Source organism: Phyllostomus discolor, chromosome 7, assembly GCF_004126475.2.
Source record: "Phyllostomus discolor isolate MPI-MPIP mPhyDis1 chromosome 7, mPhyDis1.pri.v3, whole genome shotgun sequence".
In the NCBI taxonomy this organism is placed as follows: domain Eukaryota; kingdom Metazoa; phylum Chordata; class Mammalia; order Chiroptera; family Phyllostomidae; genus Phyllostomus; species Phyllostomus discolor.
This window is the reverse complement of record NC_040909.2, coordinates 34,747,396-34,763,390: the sequence shown is the minus strand read 5'-3', so window position 1 is coordinate 34,763,390 and position 15,995 is coordinate 34,747,396. Positions and strand designations below refer to the sequence as shown.

General features: G+C 37.1%; 1 protein-coding gene across 5 annotated transcripts in view; it reads left to right on the top strand.

Annotated features, from left to right (window-relative positions):
• The window catches only part of PIK3CB (phosphatidylinositol-4,5-bisphosphate 3-kinase catalytic subunit beta), a 189,066-nt gene that overhangs the window by 94,583 nt on the left and 78,488 nt on the right, over nucleotides 1-15,995 (top strand). For 4 of the 5 annotated variants that reach the window (XM_028517981.2, XM_028517979.2, XM_036030716.1 and 1 more), the window contains exons 2-3: nucleotides 8,454-8,640; nucleotides 11,604-11,829. In XM_028517981.2, the coding sequence (XP_028373782.1) occupies nucleotides 8,470-8,640; nucleotides 11,604-11,829 (397 nt within the window). In that variant the 5' untranslated portion in view covers nucleotides 8,454-8,469. Of the gene's footprint in view, nucleotides 1-8,453; nucleotides 8,641-11,603; nucleotides 11,830-15,995 lie in introns of those variants that run through there. The other variant, XM_028517978.2, reaches the window with a different exon arrangement.

The window sequence follows — 15,995 nt, the reverse complement described above, 5'->3', positions numbered from 1 at the left end:
TCTGCTGCATAGAATTCCATTGTGTAAATGTACCATCGTTTTTTGATCCATTCATTTACTGATGGGCATCTTGGTTGCTTCCAGCATCTAGCTATTGTAAATTGTGTTGCTATGAACATTGGAATGCATAGGTTCTTTTCAATTGGTGTTTCAGTATTCTTAGGATGGAGTCCCAACAGTGGAATCACAGGGTCAAAAGGCAGATCCATTTTTAGTTTTCTGAGGAAGTTCCATACTGCTTTTCATAGTGGTTGTACCAGTCTGCAGTCCCACCAGCAGTGCACTAGGGATCCCTTTTCTCCACAACCTCTCCAACACTTGTTGTTTGTTGCTTTGTTTATGATGGCCATTCTGTCTGGTGTGAAGTGGTATCTCATTGTGGTTTTAATTTGCATCTCTCTGATAGCTAGCGATATTGAACATCATTTCATGTGTCTTTGGATTTTCTGTATGTCCTCCGTGGAGAAGTGTCTGTTCAAGTCCTTTGCCCACTTTTTAATTGGATTCCTTGTCTTCTTAGAGTGCAGTCTTGTAAGTTCTTTATATATTTTGGAGATTAAACCCTTGTCTGAGGTATCATTGACAAATATGTTTTCCCATACAGTTGGTTCTCTTTTAATTTTGATACTGTTTTCTTTAGCTGTGCAGAAGCTTTTAATTTTGATGAGGTCCCATTTGTTTATTCTTTCCTTTATGTCCCTTGCTCTAGGAGACAAGTCAGTAAAAAAGTTTCTTTGTGAAATAGCTGAGATTTTCCTACCTACGTTCTCCTGTAGGACTTTAATGGTGTCACCTTTTATATTTAAGTCTTTTATCCACCTTGAATTTATTTTTGTATATGGTGTAAGTTGGTGCTCAAGTTTCATTTTTTTGCACATGGCTGTCCAGTTCTCCCAACAACATTTGTTGAAGAGGCTATTTTTACTCCATTTTATGTTGCTGCCTCCTTTGTCAAATATTAATTGACCATAGAGACTTGGGGTTATTTCTGGGCTCTCTGTTCTGTTCCATTGGTCTATGTGCCTGTTTTTATGCCAGTACCAGGCTGTTTTGATTACAGTCACCTTGTAGTATAGTTTAGTGTCGGGTATTGTGATCCCTCCTACTTTACTCTTCTTTCTCAAAATTGCAGCAGCTATTCGGGGTCGTTTATAATTCCATATAAATTTTTGAAGTGTTTGTTCTATGTCTGTGAAATATGCCATTGGTACTTTAATGGGAATTGCATTGAATGTGTAAATTGCTTTGGGTAATATGGACATTGTGATGATATTAATTCTTCCAATCCATGAACATGGTATATGTTTCCATTTGTTTGTGTCTTCCTTGACTTCTTTCTTCAGTGTTGTGTAGTTTTCTGAATACAGGTCTTTTACCTCTTTGGTTAGGTTTATTCCTAGATATTTTATTTTTCTTTTTGCTATTTCAAATGGGATTTTTTCCTTGATCTCTGTTTCTGCTGTTTCATTGTTGGTGGACAAAAATGCCTTTGATTTCTGGATATTGACTTTGTATCCCGCTGTTTTGCCAAATTCACTTATTAGGTCAAGCAGTTTTTTGGTAGAGTCTATAGGATTGTCTATGTATACTATCATGTCATCTGCAAACAGTGACAGTTTTGTTTCCTCCTTTCCAATTTGGAAGCCTTTTATTTCTTTTTCTTGTCTGATCACTGTGGCTAAAACTTCCAGTACTATATTGAATAGAAGTGGTGAAAGTGGACAGCCTTGTCTTGTTCCTGATCTTAGTGGAAAAGATTTTAATTTTTGCCCATTGAGTATGATGTTGGCTGTAGGTCTCTCATATATGGCCTTTATTATGTTGAGGAATGCTCCCTCTACTCCCACTTTGCCGAGTGTTTTTATCATGAATGGGTGCTGTACCTTATCAAATGCTTTTTCTGCATCAATTGATATGATCATGTGGTTTTTGTCTTTGCTTTTGTTTATGTGATGTATTACGTTTACTGACTTGTGAATATTGAACCGTCCTTGCATCCCTGGAATGAACCCCACTTGGTCATGTTGTACGATCTTTTTAATGTATTGTTCGATGCAGTTTGCCAGTATTTTGTTGAGGATTTTAGTGTCAATGTTCATCAGTGATATTGGCCTGAAGTTTTCTTTCTTTGTTGTGTCTTTATTTGGTTTTGGAATTAGGATGATGTTGGCCTCATAAAAAGAGCTTGGGAGACTCCCATCTTCTTGGATTTTTTGGAATAGTCTGTGAAGGATAGGGGTTAGCTCTTCCTTACATGCTTTGTAGAATTCTCCTGTGAAACCATCTGGTCCAGGGCTTTTGTGTGTTTGGAGTTTTTTGATTACTGCTTCAATTTCTTTTGCTGTTATTGGTTTGTTCAGGCTTCCTGCTTCTTTTCCATTGAGTTTTGGAAGATTATATTTTTCTAGAAAGTTGTCCATTTCACCTAGGTTTTCAAATTTCTTGGCATACAGTTCTTCGTAGTAATTTCTTACAATCCTTTGTATTTCTGTGGTATCTGTTGTAATCTCTCCTCTTTCATTTCTGATTGTGTTTATTTGGGTCTTCTCTCTTTTTTTCTTGATGAGTCTGCTTAAAGGCTTGTTGATTTTGTTTATCTTTTCAAAGAACCAGCTCTTGGATTCACTGATCCTTAGAATTGTGCTTTTAGTCTCTATGTCATTTAATTCTGCTCTGATCTTGGTTATTTCCTTCCTTCTGCTTGCTCTGGGCTGCCTTTGTTGTTGTTCCTCGAGTTCTTGTAGACGTAGGGTTAGGTTGTTTGTTTGGAATGTTTCTGACCTTTTTAGGTGGGCTTGTATTGCTATGAACTTCCCTCTCAGGACTACCTTGGCTGTGTCCCATAAGTTTTGGGTTGTTGTGAGTTCGTTTTCATTTGTTTCCAGAAATGTTTTGATTTCTTCCCTAATATCATTCTTGACCCATTCCTTGTTTAATAGCATGCTATTTAATCTCCATGATTTTGAGTGTTTTTGTTTTTTTTCCTTGGGGTTGGTTTCTAGCTTCAGTCCCTTGTGGTCTGAGAAAATGCTTGGTATGATTTCAATTTTCTTGAAATTCTTGAGGCTTGTTTTGTGTCCTATCATGTGGTCCATCTTTAAAAATGTTCCGTGTACATTTGAAAAGAATGTATATTTAGCTTATTTTGGATGGAGGGCTCTGTATATATCAGTAAAGCCCAGCTCGTCTAGGGTATTGTTCAATGCCACAATATCTTTGTTGATATTTTGTTTGGAAGATCTGTCCAATTTTGATAGTGGGGTGTTAAAATCTCCCATTATAATTGTGTTGCTGTCCATATCTTTCTTGAAGTCCTCTAAGATTTTCTTTATGTATTTGGATGCTCCTATGTTGGGTGCATATATATTTACAATATTTATGTCTTCTTGATGGATTCTTCCCTTGAGTATTATGAAGTGACCTTCTGGGTCTCTCTTTATGGACCTTTCTTGGATGTCTATTTTGTCTGATATGAGTATTGCTACCCGGCTTTTTTTTCCTGTCCACTTGCTTGGAAGATTTGTTTCCAGCCCTTCACTTTCAGCCTGTGTAGGTCTTTCATCCTGAGGTGGGTCTCTTGTAGACAGCAGATATGTGGGTCATTTTTTCTTATCCATTCAGCTATTCTATGTCTTTTAATTGGAGCATTTAATCCATTTACATTTAAGGTTATTATTGATAGGTATTTATTCATTGTCTTTTATGTATGTGTGTCCCCCCCCCCCTCTCTTTTCCTTCTCTTCCTTAAAGCAGTCCTTTTAGAATCTCTTGCAGAGCTGGTGTGGTCGAGGTGTATTCTTTTAGACTGCTTTTCTGGGAAGCTTCTTATTTGGCCTTCTATGTTGATTGAGAGCCTTGCTGGATATAGTAGCCTTGGTTGCAGACCTCTGGTTCTCATTACTTGGATTATTTCTTGCCATTCTCTTCTGGCTTGACGTGTTTCCATTGAGAAGTCAGCTGTTAGCCTTATTGGGGCTCCCTTGTAAGTTACTTCCTTTTTCTCCCTTGCTGCCTTTAAGATTCTCTCTTTGTCTTGAAATTTTGCCATTTTAATTATGATGTGTCTTGAGGTGGGCCTCTTTGGGTTCCTCTTGATTGGGAGTCTCTGTGTTTCCTGGATTTGTGTGACTTTTTCTCTCATCAAATTAGGGAAGTTCTTCTTCATTACTTGTTCAACTAAGTTTTCGATCCCTTGCTCTTCTTCTTCTCCTTCTGGTATCCCTATTATACGGATATTATTACGTTTCATATTGTCTTGCATTTCTCTTAATCCCTCTTCATTCTTTCTGAGCCCCTTTTCCTTTTCTTGCTCTTTCTGGATGTTGTTTTCTACTTTGTCCTCCAGCTCGCTAATCTGATCTTCTGCTTCATCAATCCTGCTTTTCATTCCTTCTACTGTGTTCTTCAGTTCAGAAATTGTATTCTTCATTTCCTCTTGACCTTTGTTGAGAGTTTCTATTTCCTTTTTCATGTTTATATAGTTTGCAGTTAGATTGATGTAGTTTCCCTCTAATTTCTGATAGCTCATTGTGAATTCATTGAACTTCCTGATAATTATTGTTTTGAACTCACTATCTGATAGTTGAGTTGCCTCTATTTCATTTAGCATTTTTCCTGAGGCTTCCTCATTTCCCTTCAGTTGGGGGTTGTTTCTTTGTTTTCTCATTGTTCGTGGGTTTCTTCTTTTTTCTTCTTGTTTGTTAAATTGATCTGTTCTTATTCCCTGTAATTATGGTGTGAACTTCTGTGGTAGAATATTTGTGAAATTCAGTGGTGCAATCTCCTTCGTGTATCCTGGTGTTCACAGCTTCCCCCTACTCTTTTTTTGTGATCAGTTGGAGTAGTAAGGCAAAATGGTTTAAGACAGCAAGACAGTATACTATGATATTTACATTAGCAGCCAGTAGAGAAGAGATGGGTTATCCTTTGGCTCCTTATAGTGTTAACCGTGCTACTTCACCCCACTATCCACATTTTAGAAAGGATGGAAAGAAGGTAAGACTCTTATGGGGGACGAGAGGATTGTTAGTTGGATCTAGAAAGCTGTGAGGCTGTGGGAGGTGAGATTCTAAGGTAGGTTTGGATTAAAGATTAGTATATAGGAGTAGTGTGTAAAAGAATAGAGACAACCCCCACAATAGTATAGTTCAGAAAATTGCAAAGTGGGCTGAGATCAGGTAGGGGTATTGAGTAGTATTTACAATTGTATAGACTAGGTCTTACTAACAGTAATAGTAAAGTGACAGTCTTGTGGCAGAATCGATGAGGTCTAGATAACAAGAATAAAGATTATAGAACCTTGAGAGGTGTATTAATGGAACACAGATGAAGGATAGTAACTTATCAACACATTGTGATTGAGATACCAGGGGGATCCTATCAAATGACAGAGTATAACCAACCAAGCAAAGAAGATTATACAGAAAGAAAAAGAATACCAAAATATTATTAAAATAAAAAATGTTGGAAAAGTGAGAAAAAGATAATACAAATTTACAGTAACTTGCAAGATTTAAAAAAAGGAAAGAAAAGCAGAAGATGTAGTGCAGGAGAGATAAATTTGGAGTGGAAAGAATAATATTAGGATGAATGGAAGAGAAACATAAGGGATTGCGAGGTAAAAATAATAAGAATTGAAAAATAAAGTGTCACATAAAACACAAGATAAAATCAATCAACCAACAACAGCCACAAAAACAAAACAAAACCAAAGAAAACAAAAAAAAAATTAAAAAAAAAAAAAACCTCTTGTTGGTTTCTAACTGGCCAGACTAGTTTTTCTGATCTTGCTGGCTTCAGCTGGCTGAGGGACCTTTGAAATGCTTCTCTCTCTCCCAGCCAGATCTCAGCAAGTCTGTCAGGTACCCTGGGCACTCCCGAGCACACTGGCTCTCTGGATCTCACTTCCACGTTCTTCCGGACTCTGGGGTCCCGCAGAGTTCCAGCTCTGTGATCTCAGTAGGCACCCGTGACGTTTTGGGATTCACTGCGCCTTCCCTGGGAATCGTAAAAGGGCACGCCCCTCTCCCAAACTTTTGAGATTGGGGTCTAGGATTGCCCTAAGCGCCTCGCCGCGTCCCTTCCGGGTTCACAGCGCTCGTGAGTCAGTCTTCCCGGTGGTGTGCGAGCTGAGCCCTTTCCGGCTCCGGCTCCGTGGTCCTTGCCGAACCACACTCTGACCGGGCTTTGGGTGTTGGCGCCTTTCCCTGCTCCCCCGGTGGGGCTGGCTGGAAATTTCTGAGCCACTACTGTAGGAACACACCAAGCACACGTCCCTCCCGGGATCACGGTGCACGATTCAGGCCTCCCTATGGGGCGTGAGCTGAGCCCGGCCCGGCTCTGTGCTCTCCACGGATCTGTACTTCCACTGGGCTAGGGGTGCGGGCGCTCTTCCAGGCTGCCCCTGGTCGTGTTGGCTAGAGGCCCTCACTTCTCCCAGGTCTCTGGGCGGGTGTTCATAGTCCAACTGGGCAATCTGTTCCTTCTAGCAACACGTTCTCCCCTGGAGTTGCTCACCCCCCCCCCCCCCCCCCCCCGTATTCGGGGGAGGGAGCAGCGACTCCCCTCTCCCGGGAGCCCTGAGGCAGACCCGGCAGCACTGGGCCTGGGGACTGCATACCCCTAGACCCCGTGCTGATCCCTGGGCCCCTTTTGTCCTGAAGCAGTCTCCTTACCGTCTGGTTTTTCAGTGACTGCAATAATATTTGATGTCCTGCTTTCAAAAGTGATTCGGTAACCTAGTCCACTTGCTCTGTTTCTCCACCGATCCGAGAGTTTCCCTCCTCTTCACAGAAGCCGAGAAAAACGCTGCCTAGAGTAAAGCCGCCATCTTCCCAAGTACATTTTTTTTTTTAAGCCAAGTATACTCTACAGGTAGTGGGTAGTTTTCCTGTTGTACTACAGGAAGAGACATATCATATCTGGATTATTCAGAGTTAGAAGGTGTCAGCCTGAATGTTAACTGTAAAGTTTCCTATTACCCTTTCACCTTATCTTGTGAGTTTCTTTTTAAGCTTCCATTAAATGATTCTTGCGTAGGTCCATTATTTCATTAGAGGTTACAAAATGGTGATATTCTAATTCTGTCATTCTTTTGCATTTGTATTAGATAAAATTGTTCTTAAAAATACCCCTAATATCATCGGTTATGAACTAGTAAACAAGCAGGTTAAATGTTTGCTTTGTTTCCCCATTTTTTATTAGATTTCAAAATAGTGAGTTGGTCTAAGCAGCGTCCAGTGGTGTCCAATAAAGAGTTTATTTTTTCCATATTGCCCTGGCTGGTGTGGCTCAGTAGATCGAGTGCTGGCCTGTGAACTGAAAGGTTGCTGGTTCTATTGCCAGTTACGGCATATGAGTGGGTTGTAGGCCAGGTCCCTGTTTGGGGGTGTCTGAGAGGCAAGTGATTGATGTATCTCTTGCACATTGATGTTTCTTTCCCTGTGTTTCTCCGTCCTTTCCTCTCTCTCTAAAAATTAATAAATAAAATTTAAAAATAAGCTTATTTTTTGTATGATTACTAAGTCAGACATTTCCATATATTTCATTAGTTTCAACCTATGTATTCGTTATTATTTTTGGTGCTCAAAATGCTTTAAGTTGGCTCTTACGTCTTTTGACATGATGCTTTCATACTTTGAATAAATGGGATTTGAATCTAGGTATATTTAACTTCAAAGCCCATGTTCTTCCCACAGTTCTTGTGATTTTGTGAAGGAAGCCCTTAAGGAATCAATGATACTTGAATGGAACTGTTAAGGGGTACATTTGTTGTGATGGAGATTTAATACAGGAGTGTCAAACTGTGAACATAGGTCTAGCAGTGGGAAGGCAAAAGACACTTGTCACACAAGGGCCTGGGCTGTGGAGTGCTAGGAATACCAAAAGAAAATAGGTCAGAAACAGCACCAAAGACATTGCTAGCGGGCTTGAGGGACTTGGTCTTTTTAGTATTTAGGTGGTGTGGTCATGGGACTAAGTTCATGATACTTTGTTCCTTACATGAGATTGATAGAAAATTATTTTTGAAAGAAGGCCCTCTTGATTGCCATTTTCATTGGAGTTTTTAGGGGGGAAAACAAAAACAAAAACAAAAAAAACCCTGAGTCAAAGAAGCCAATATCATCTAAATAAAGTCAAGATAATCATTTGTTAGTGGCTAACTTTCTCAGGACCCTGTAATCCTTAATTGTTCATCTTTTGCGTGTGATGTACTTAGGTTGAATTTAAGTCAGTGGTGTGTGTGTATGTGTAATATTTATGCAGTGATAACCAAAGTAATTTAAGTAATTCATTTCTGTTATCCCACTATTGCTTGATTTCACTGGTCTCCTGTAACATCATTGGCTATATTGAAATACAAGGAGTAACTATGGATTGGTGGCCTTTATCATATTTTACTGTAAAATCTGGCTAATTATCTGTTTTACTAAATTTTACTTTCTGATTTCTAGGCCCCCATGGTTATGAATGTGCTTCAATTTCATAATGCCTCCTGCTATGGCAGATATCCTTGACATCTGGGCAGTGGATTCACAGATACCATCTGATGGCCCCATACCTGTGGATTTCCTTTTGCCCACTGGGATTTATATCCAGATGGAGGTACCTCGGGAAGCTACCATTTCTTACATTAAACAGGTATGTTAATAGGTAGAATTTCTGTAAATGTAGCTTGTTACTAGATCACTTAGGGGAACATAGTCTTTTATTATAGAAATTGCTCATAATGTAAATCATACGGTAAATTTGAGGAACATTGAACCTTTAGGTCATAACATTTTAAAGATTTTGATACAGGCATTGTCTTTTGTGGACATACAAAACATCCTCATTCTTACTCCCACTTTCAACTAAAAAAAAAATCTGTATGTGATACCTGAATTAAGAAAATAGGCTTATGTTAGCTAGTTTGAAATGTTCAGGTTATTAAAAGGGATTTGACATTGTTAAAGAAAATTTTGAGTTAAAATCTTTGTAATTACTCTCTTCGAGCTTATTACACTTTTTTAAAATGTGATTTTTGGTTGGTTATCTCTTTTCTCCTTTTCTTTCCCCTCTTTCTTTTTCTCTTTCCCTTCCCTAAATGCAGTACTTTTTGTGATGACTCTTGGGGAGGAAAAAGTTTTCTGCTGTTTGCTAGATTTATTCCCCCTTAGTGATGAATGGTATGTCCTCATTTGGAAACAAATTCTTTTACATAACTAGGTTTTCCTGTTTTGTTAGATTACTTTTTTTAAATGAATTGATGAGTGGCATTGAGAAAGATCTGTTACCTCTCACATGCACCCTGGTGAGACTGAACCTACAACCTAGGCATGTGCCCTGACCAGGAATCAATCCTGTGACATTTCACTTTGTGGGACAATGCCCAACCAGCTGAGCCATGTGGGCCAGAATAGGAGAGCCTTTTAATTCTTAACCCATGCTTCTACATCAGGGAGACTTGAAAATTCTAAAACTGCATGATCTATAAAGTTTTTTTTAAAAAAGTTTTTTCAGGCACCCTACTTATTTTTATAGTGACCAGGGATAGATGTGGATATCTATGGCTGTAACTGAAGCTGGATTAACCATTGATATTCATTCTCCTCCTTTTTTGTTTTAAATTGTTACAAAATATCTATAACATAAAGTTGACCATTAGGGTCATTTTTCCATGCGGATGGCATTAAGTACATTCATAGTGTTGCCCAACTATCAGCACTATCTATATTTAGCACTTTTTATAATCACCATCACTAACTCTGTACTTATTGAATAATAAATTTCCCTTTTCCCAATCCTGGTAATTTCAATTTTAGTTTCTGTCTCTATGAATTTGTATATTTTTGCTATTTCATATAAGTGCAGTTACATAATAGTTATCCTTATGTGTTTGACTTCTTTCACTTAGTGTAGTAATTTCATCCATGTTGTAACGTATCCAAATTTTATTCTTTTTTAAGACTGAATAATATTCTGCTTTATAGATCTACCACATTTTTGTTCACTCATTCATCTTTCAGTTTTCATTGTGAATGTCTTCTGGCTATTGTGATTAATGCTGCTATGAACATTGGTGTACAAATATCTGTTTGAATTCCTGCTTTCTGATTTTTATGTGTATACCTAGAAGTTGAGTTGTTAGATTATATGGCAATTCTGTTTTAATCTGTGATGGAATTGCCAAATTATTTTCCACGGTGACTATACCGTTTTTATTCCTATCAGCAATGTACAAGGTTCTTGTTTCTTTATATCCTGACAATACCTGTTATTTTGCATTCTTTTTTTCAGTATGATAACTTCTTCATGGTGGTGAGAGTGGTATATTATTGTAGTTTTTATTTGTATTTCCTTAGTGACAAAGGATGTTGAGTATCTTTTCATGTTCTTACTGACCATGTTTAGAATTGACTATTCAAGACCATTGCCTATTTTAAAATTCAGCTGTTTTGTTTTTATTGTTGTTGAGTCTAGGAACACATTTTATATTCTCTATTAATTTCTTAACCAAATATATAACTTGCAGATTTTTTTCCTAGTCTGTGGGTTGCCTTATCATTCACTCTTGATAGTATCCTTTGATACACAAAATATTAAATTTCAGTGAGGTCCAGTTTACCTATTTTTTCTTTTGTTGTCTAACATTGCTTTGTCTTTTTTTATTTTATGTAACTGACTATAAGGCTTGGCTGTGGTTTTTACCCCAGGTCTCTTATCTTCAGCTCTTGGCTTTTCTAATGGTTACAGTTAAACTGTGTAACCCCATCTTGTGTTTGTATGGTGATTATTTTATACAATCTCATCCAGGTGGCATGGTGAGAGATACCTAAAGATTGACTATGTGCATCCTGACAGGGCAAGGTTAACCCCATCTCCCTCATGAATAGAAAGAAACACAGTACAAAAATAGTAACACATTTTGTATGGGGATGATGATACATACTTTAAAATTTCTATTTTTTTCGAATTAGAAGTTATTTATGTTCATAGGAATGTTAAATATGGAAGTCTTCAATGATTCTTACTCTTCATAGATAACTCCATTTTAATAATTTTGTTTATATGAGTGTATATTTTGTGTTGTACCATTATACTACTTTACAAAAATGGGTTAATAGCACACATATACTCTTTTTAAAAATATGTATTTATTTATTTTTAGAGAGGGGAAGGGAGGGAGAAAGAGAGGGAGAGAAACATCAGTGTGTGGTTGTCTCTTGCACGCCCCTTACTGGGGACCTGGCCCACAACCCAGGCATGTGCCCTAGACTGGGAATCGAACCTGCAACCCTTCAGTTTGCAGGCCGGCACTGAACCCACTGAGCCACACCAGCCAGGGCAATACCACATATATACTCTTGCAATTTTCTATTATAAAAAGAAAACAACCTTAATATATCTTTGACAGCTTTCCATGTTATAGTGTATATCTATTTATATTCACAGTCCTTTAAATGGTCTGTACTTTTATTTAATTAACTCCTTATTGCTAAAACATTTGTGTTTACCTCAGGCTTTGAGGTTTACATACAGTGTTACAATGAGCATCCTGTAGAAATGTCCTTGTACATTTGAACAACTGCCATTTCAGAAAATCTCTTCTTTTTTTCCTGCAGATGTTGTGGAAGCAGATTCACAATTACCCAATGTTTAGCCTCCTTATGGACATTGACTCTTATATGTTTGCATGTGTGAATCAAACTGCTGTATATGAGGAGCTTGAAGATGAAACAAGAAGACTCTGTGATGTCAGACCTTTTCTTCCAGTTCTCAAATTAGTAACAAGAAGTTGTGACCCAGGAGAAAAATTAGACTCAAAAATTGGAGTCCTTATAGGAAAAGGTAATTAAAAAAAATTTAGTATGAATTCTTAACATGTATTTTCCTGTGTATACAAACATGTATAATAAGTGTGATCAAGACATTGCTTTGCAAAGTGTGGTCCATGGACTAGTGCTGGTCTGTAAATTGTCACCAGTTACTGAGGCAAGTGCAGAAATGAGGAGTAAATGTTTAGAGACTCCTGTAGCAATGTGATAGTGCCACAATATCCAAGGGCATATGTTTTGTATGTCTTTTCTTCTAGTGAATTATTTTTATTTTAAAAAATACTGTTTTTTTTACAGATTGCAAAGAAAAATATTGTTCTTTGCTTCAGATAGTTTGAGAAGACCCTTTGTAAGAGATACTGATCTGCCCCTACATAATTTGTATATAGCTCTCTATGCCAACCAAGACTTTAAGCTGATAAGTTTCCATAAGTAAACCATATTGCTGACACATTATACTCCCATAATTAAAATTATCTTTAAGAAGTTAATTTTGTAGTGAGTCCAGATACAGCATGTGTCTTTGTGTACAGAATAATGCGTACATTATTCTTTGCAAATTAATTTCAGGGAGAATTGTAATAAAAAACATGCAGGAGTCACTCTTTTATAGTAATCTTAGGTGTGTCAAAGGCCAATGGTATACTGTCAGCACCCTGCTTTAGACAAGATACTAACATGAAGTAGGTATTTTTAGTGGTTACTGAGAACGAGACTTGGAAGTTTGAATACAAAATGAAAAATCCATTGGAGGTTATTGGATCTGGATCAGTTAATGGTATTGCTCAAATTTACTACTAGAGGATAATATAATACCATCCCCTTTAAGATAGTAAGTATCTTTAAGATAATACAGTACCATCCCCTCTAAGAGCCATCCCATGTAAGATAGTATTCTTTAACCTCGACCTAAGGTAATTCAGGCTAGCCTATGATTATTACACTGTCAGACTGAACTCTTCCTTTTGAGCACTTAGAACCCTGTTGATTTACTAAAAGACACCCTGTTCTTTAATAATGTTTGATTACTTCAGAGAATAGCTAGTTTGCTTTTGACAATAATTCCGCCCCCCTTAAATAGAGTTATAATTATATACCATACAGGTTTTTTCTTATATATCAATGGACTCATTAGAAAGCATTCATTTCTATTTCTGCCCCAAAGATTTTTATAGATTATTAATTTTTTTCCATTAGAAAAAGTTTTTCCTTCATTTGAATTGAAGAATGTATGGAAGAGTAGAAAGAATAAAGATTACTTGTAGTCTTTTATCATCCAGGATAAGAATATCTACTGATAGTATTTTCATGTAGCTAAAATATTTGATAATCCAAAAGGTTAGCACCACAGAGGGAGCTTTCTTCAGGATATAGATGTCTTTTTAAAATTTATCATCTTTTCAAAACTTAGATCATTGTTCTCGCTTCTGGTCTTGATTTCCAAAATATATGGATGTATTAGCTACCATTACTTCTACTCAGGCTTGCCAAGTTTAGTAAATAAAAATATAGGCAATCTGAATGTTACATAGGATATACTTATGCTAAAAAAATTTGTTTACCTAAAATTGAAATAGAACTGGGCATACTGTTCTACTTTTTAAAAATTTGGCAAACCTAAGTTTACCTTACCACAGCTCAGGGATCTTCTGTGTATATTAGAATTGAATTTCTCTTTTTATAAGCAATGTATTATATTTCACTCAGAATCATAAAGCTTATTGTATAACTTTTTTTGCAGTGTTCCTTGCAATTTGAATGATCAAGATGTAAAGCATATAAATTAAGCAGTTTATAAATACTTAACTATTTATAAATTGTATTTTAGATCTTCAACATCTCTAGAAAATGTGATGTTTTGATTGTATCTACAACTTTTAAAAAAAATTTTTACTTTATTTTCATTTTTATTTATTGATTTTAGAGACATACAGGAAGGAAGGGGTGAAGAGAGAGAAAGAAATGTCAATTTGTTATTTCATTTATTGATGCACTCATTGATTGCTTCTTGTATGTGCCCTGACCGGGGATTGAACTAACAACCTTGGTGATTGGGATGATGCTCTAACCAACTGAGCTACCTGGCCAAGGCTGTAACCACAATTTTAAATGTTAACATTCATTTAGGAAGGTGAGTAAGTCTGTTTTAATATTTTAGAATGAATTTTCACTTTAAATACCTAACAAGTCAGTTTTGCAGTTGTTGATTTGTATTTCATCACTACAACTGGGACTTGATAAGGTCATGCCTCCTGGCGAAACAGTAAACAATTATTTCAATTTAACTTCAGGAACAAGTTTGCTGACTCCTTTTCCCCAAAGAAAACAATAGAACCTTTACTAAAAATACCTTCTCTTAAACATGATGTGCCTGATAATTTTATTTTCTATGTTTAAGTCTAAATCATTATTTATAGGAGCAGCTGTTTGGGTTCTGATTATTCTCTGTAGTGAAGGTACATTGTCACCCTTGAGTTAATTTCTCCAAATACCCAGCAGTAAAATTTTTTTTAATCGATATGTTTATTGATTGTAGAGGGAGAGGAAGTGGGGGATGGGGCGAGGAAGAGGAGAGAGAGAGAGAGAGAAACATGGATGTGAAAGAGAGAGATGGCAGTTGATTGCCTCTGTATGCGTTCTGCTCAGGGATCAAGCCCACAACCCAGGTATGTGCCCTGACCTGGAATCATATCTATAACCTTTTGGTTTACGGGATGATGCTCTAACCAGCTGAGCCACCTGGCCAGGGCACCTAGCAATAAATCTTGATCAGAGCATTTTATCAGCATCCTGAAAAAAGCATTTGAAAATTTCCTTATTTCCCCCAACCTATCATAGTATATCTTAAAGTGAAGGAAACATGTAATATGCTGGATTTTAATGTGTTTAGTATGAAGAAATTGTTCACTCAATACATTTTTTAATATTAAAAATTATAGACTGTAAACTAGTCTTAATCTTAGAATTTAAGCTTGGTTATCACATTTTCTTACTGGAGGACATGTAGAAAATTAACTAGATTTAAAATTAAATTACTTAACCTAACTTCTTAATTTTGGCAGTTTCTATTTTTAAGAGAACTTGGTAGTGGTTCCCAAATTTAAGCTTCGTTAGTTTCTTAAAAAGCAGTTTCTCAGACATGAGGATTCAGTGAGTCTAGGATGAATTAAACCAGTCTGGCCCTGGCTGGTGTGGTTTAATGGATGGCCAGCAAAACCAAAAGGTCACTGACTGGATTCTCTGTCAGGGCTGAGGGCCAGGTCCCCAGTTGGGGGCATGTGAGAGGCAGCGCATTGATGTTTCTCTCGCACATTGATGTTTCTCTCCCTCTTTTTTTCCCTCTTCTCTCTCTAAAAATAAATAAAATCTTATAAAAAAGGAAAAATATCTGTACTTCTCAGATGATCATAATAGTTATATGAACAGAGTCCCTAATTTATGATATATTTAAAAAATTACCAACACAGTAACAGTTGCAAGTCAATTGTAACTTGTTGAGTGTTTATTCTTTTTTTTTTTCTCGAAAAAATTTTTTTTAATGTGGTTTCTTTCTTTCTTTTTAAAAAACATTTTATTTATATATTTTTAGAGAGCGGAGAAGGAAAGGAGAGAGAGAGAAACATCAATATGTGGTTGCCTCTCACATACCCCCAACTGGGGACCTGTCCCGCAACCAAGGCATGTGCCCTGGCTGGGAATCGAACTGGTGACCATTTGATTCACAGGCCCGTGCTCAGCCCATTGAGCCACACCAGCCAGGGCTTGGGAGTTTATTCTTGGGACTATAGCAGTGAACTTTGGTGGTATGGCCTTTGTCTGCTTTGAGCTCATGGTGCAATGGGAATTATGGATCAGTAAACAGACAGTTAAATACAAGGTGTGAACTGCTGTAAATAAAGGAAGGTCACTTAAATCAACTGTGTGAATTAGGGACAGGCCCTTATGGGAAGCACAGCTAATCTGATCCTTCACTGCTGATTGAGAGTTGAGCGAGTGAAAGGAGTTAGATGAAGGAAAAGTAAGAGAGAATGGCATGTGTAAAGGGTAGTCTGTTTGAAGAATAAAAGAAATTGTTATCATTTCTTTAAGGGGACAGCTAGCACAAGTAGGAAGACCAGAGAAACAAGCAACTTCAGAACATATAAAAAATAGAGACATAGTCCTAAGAGCCCTTGGGAA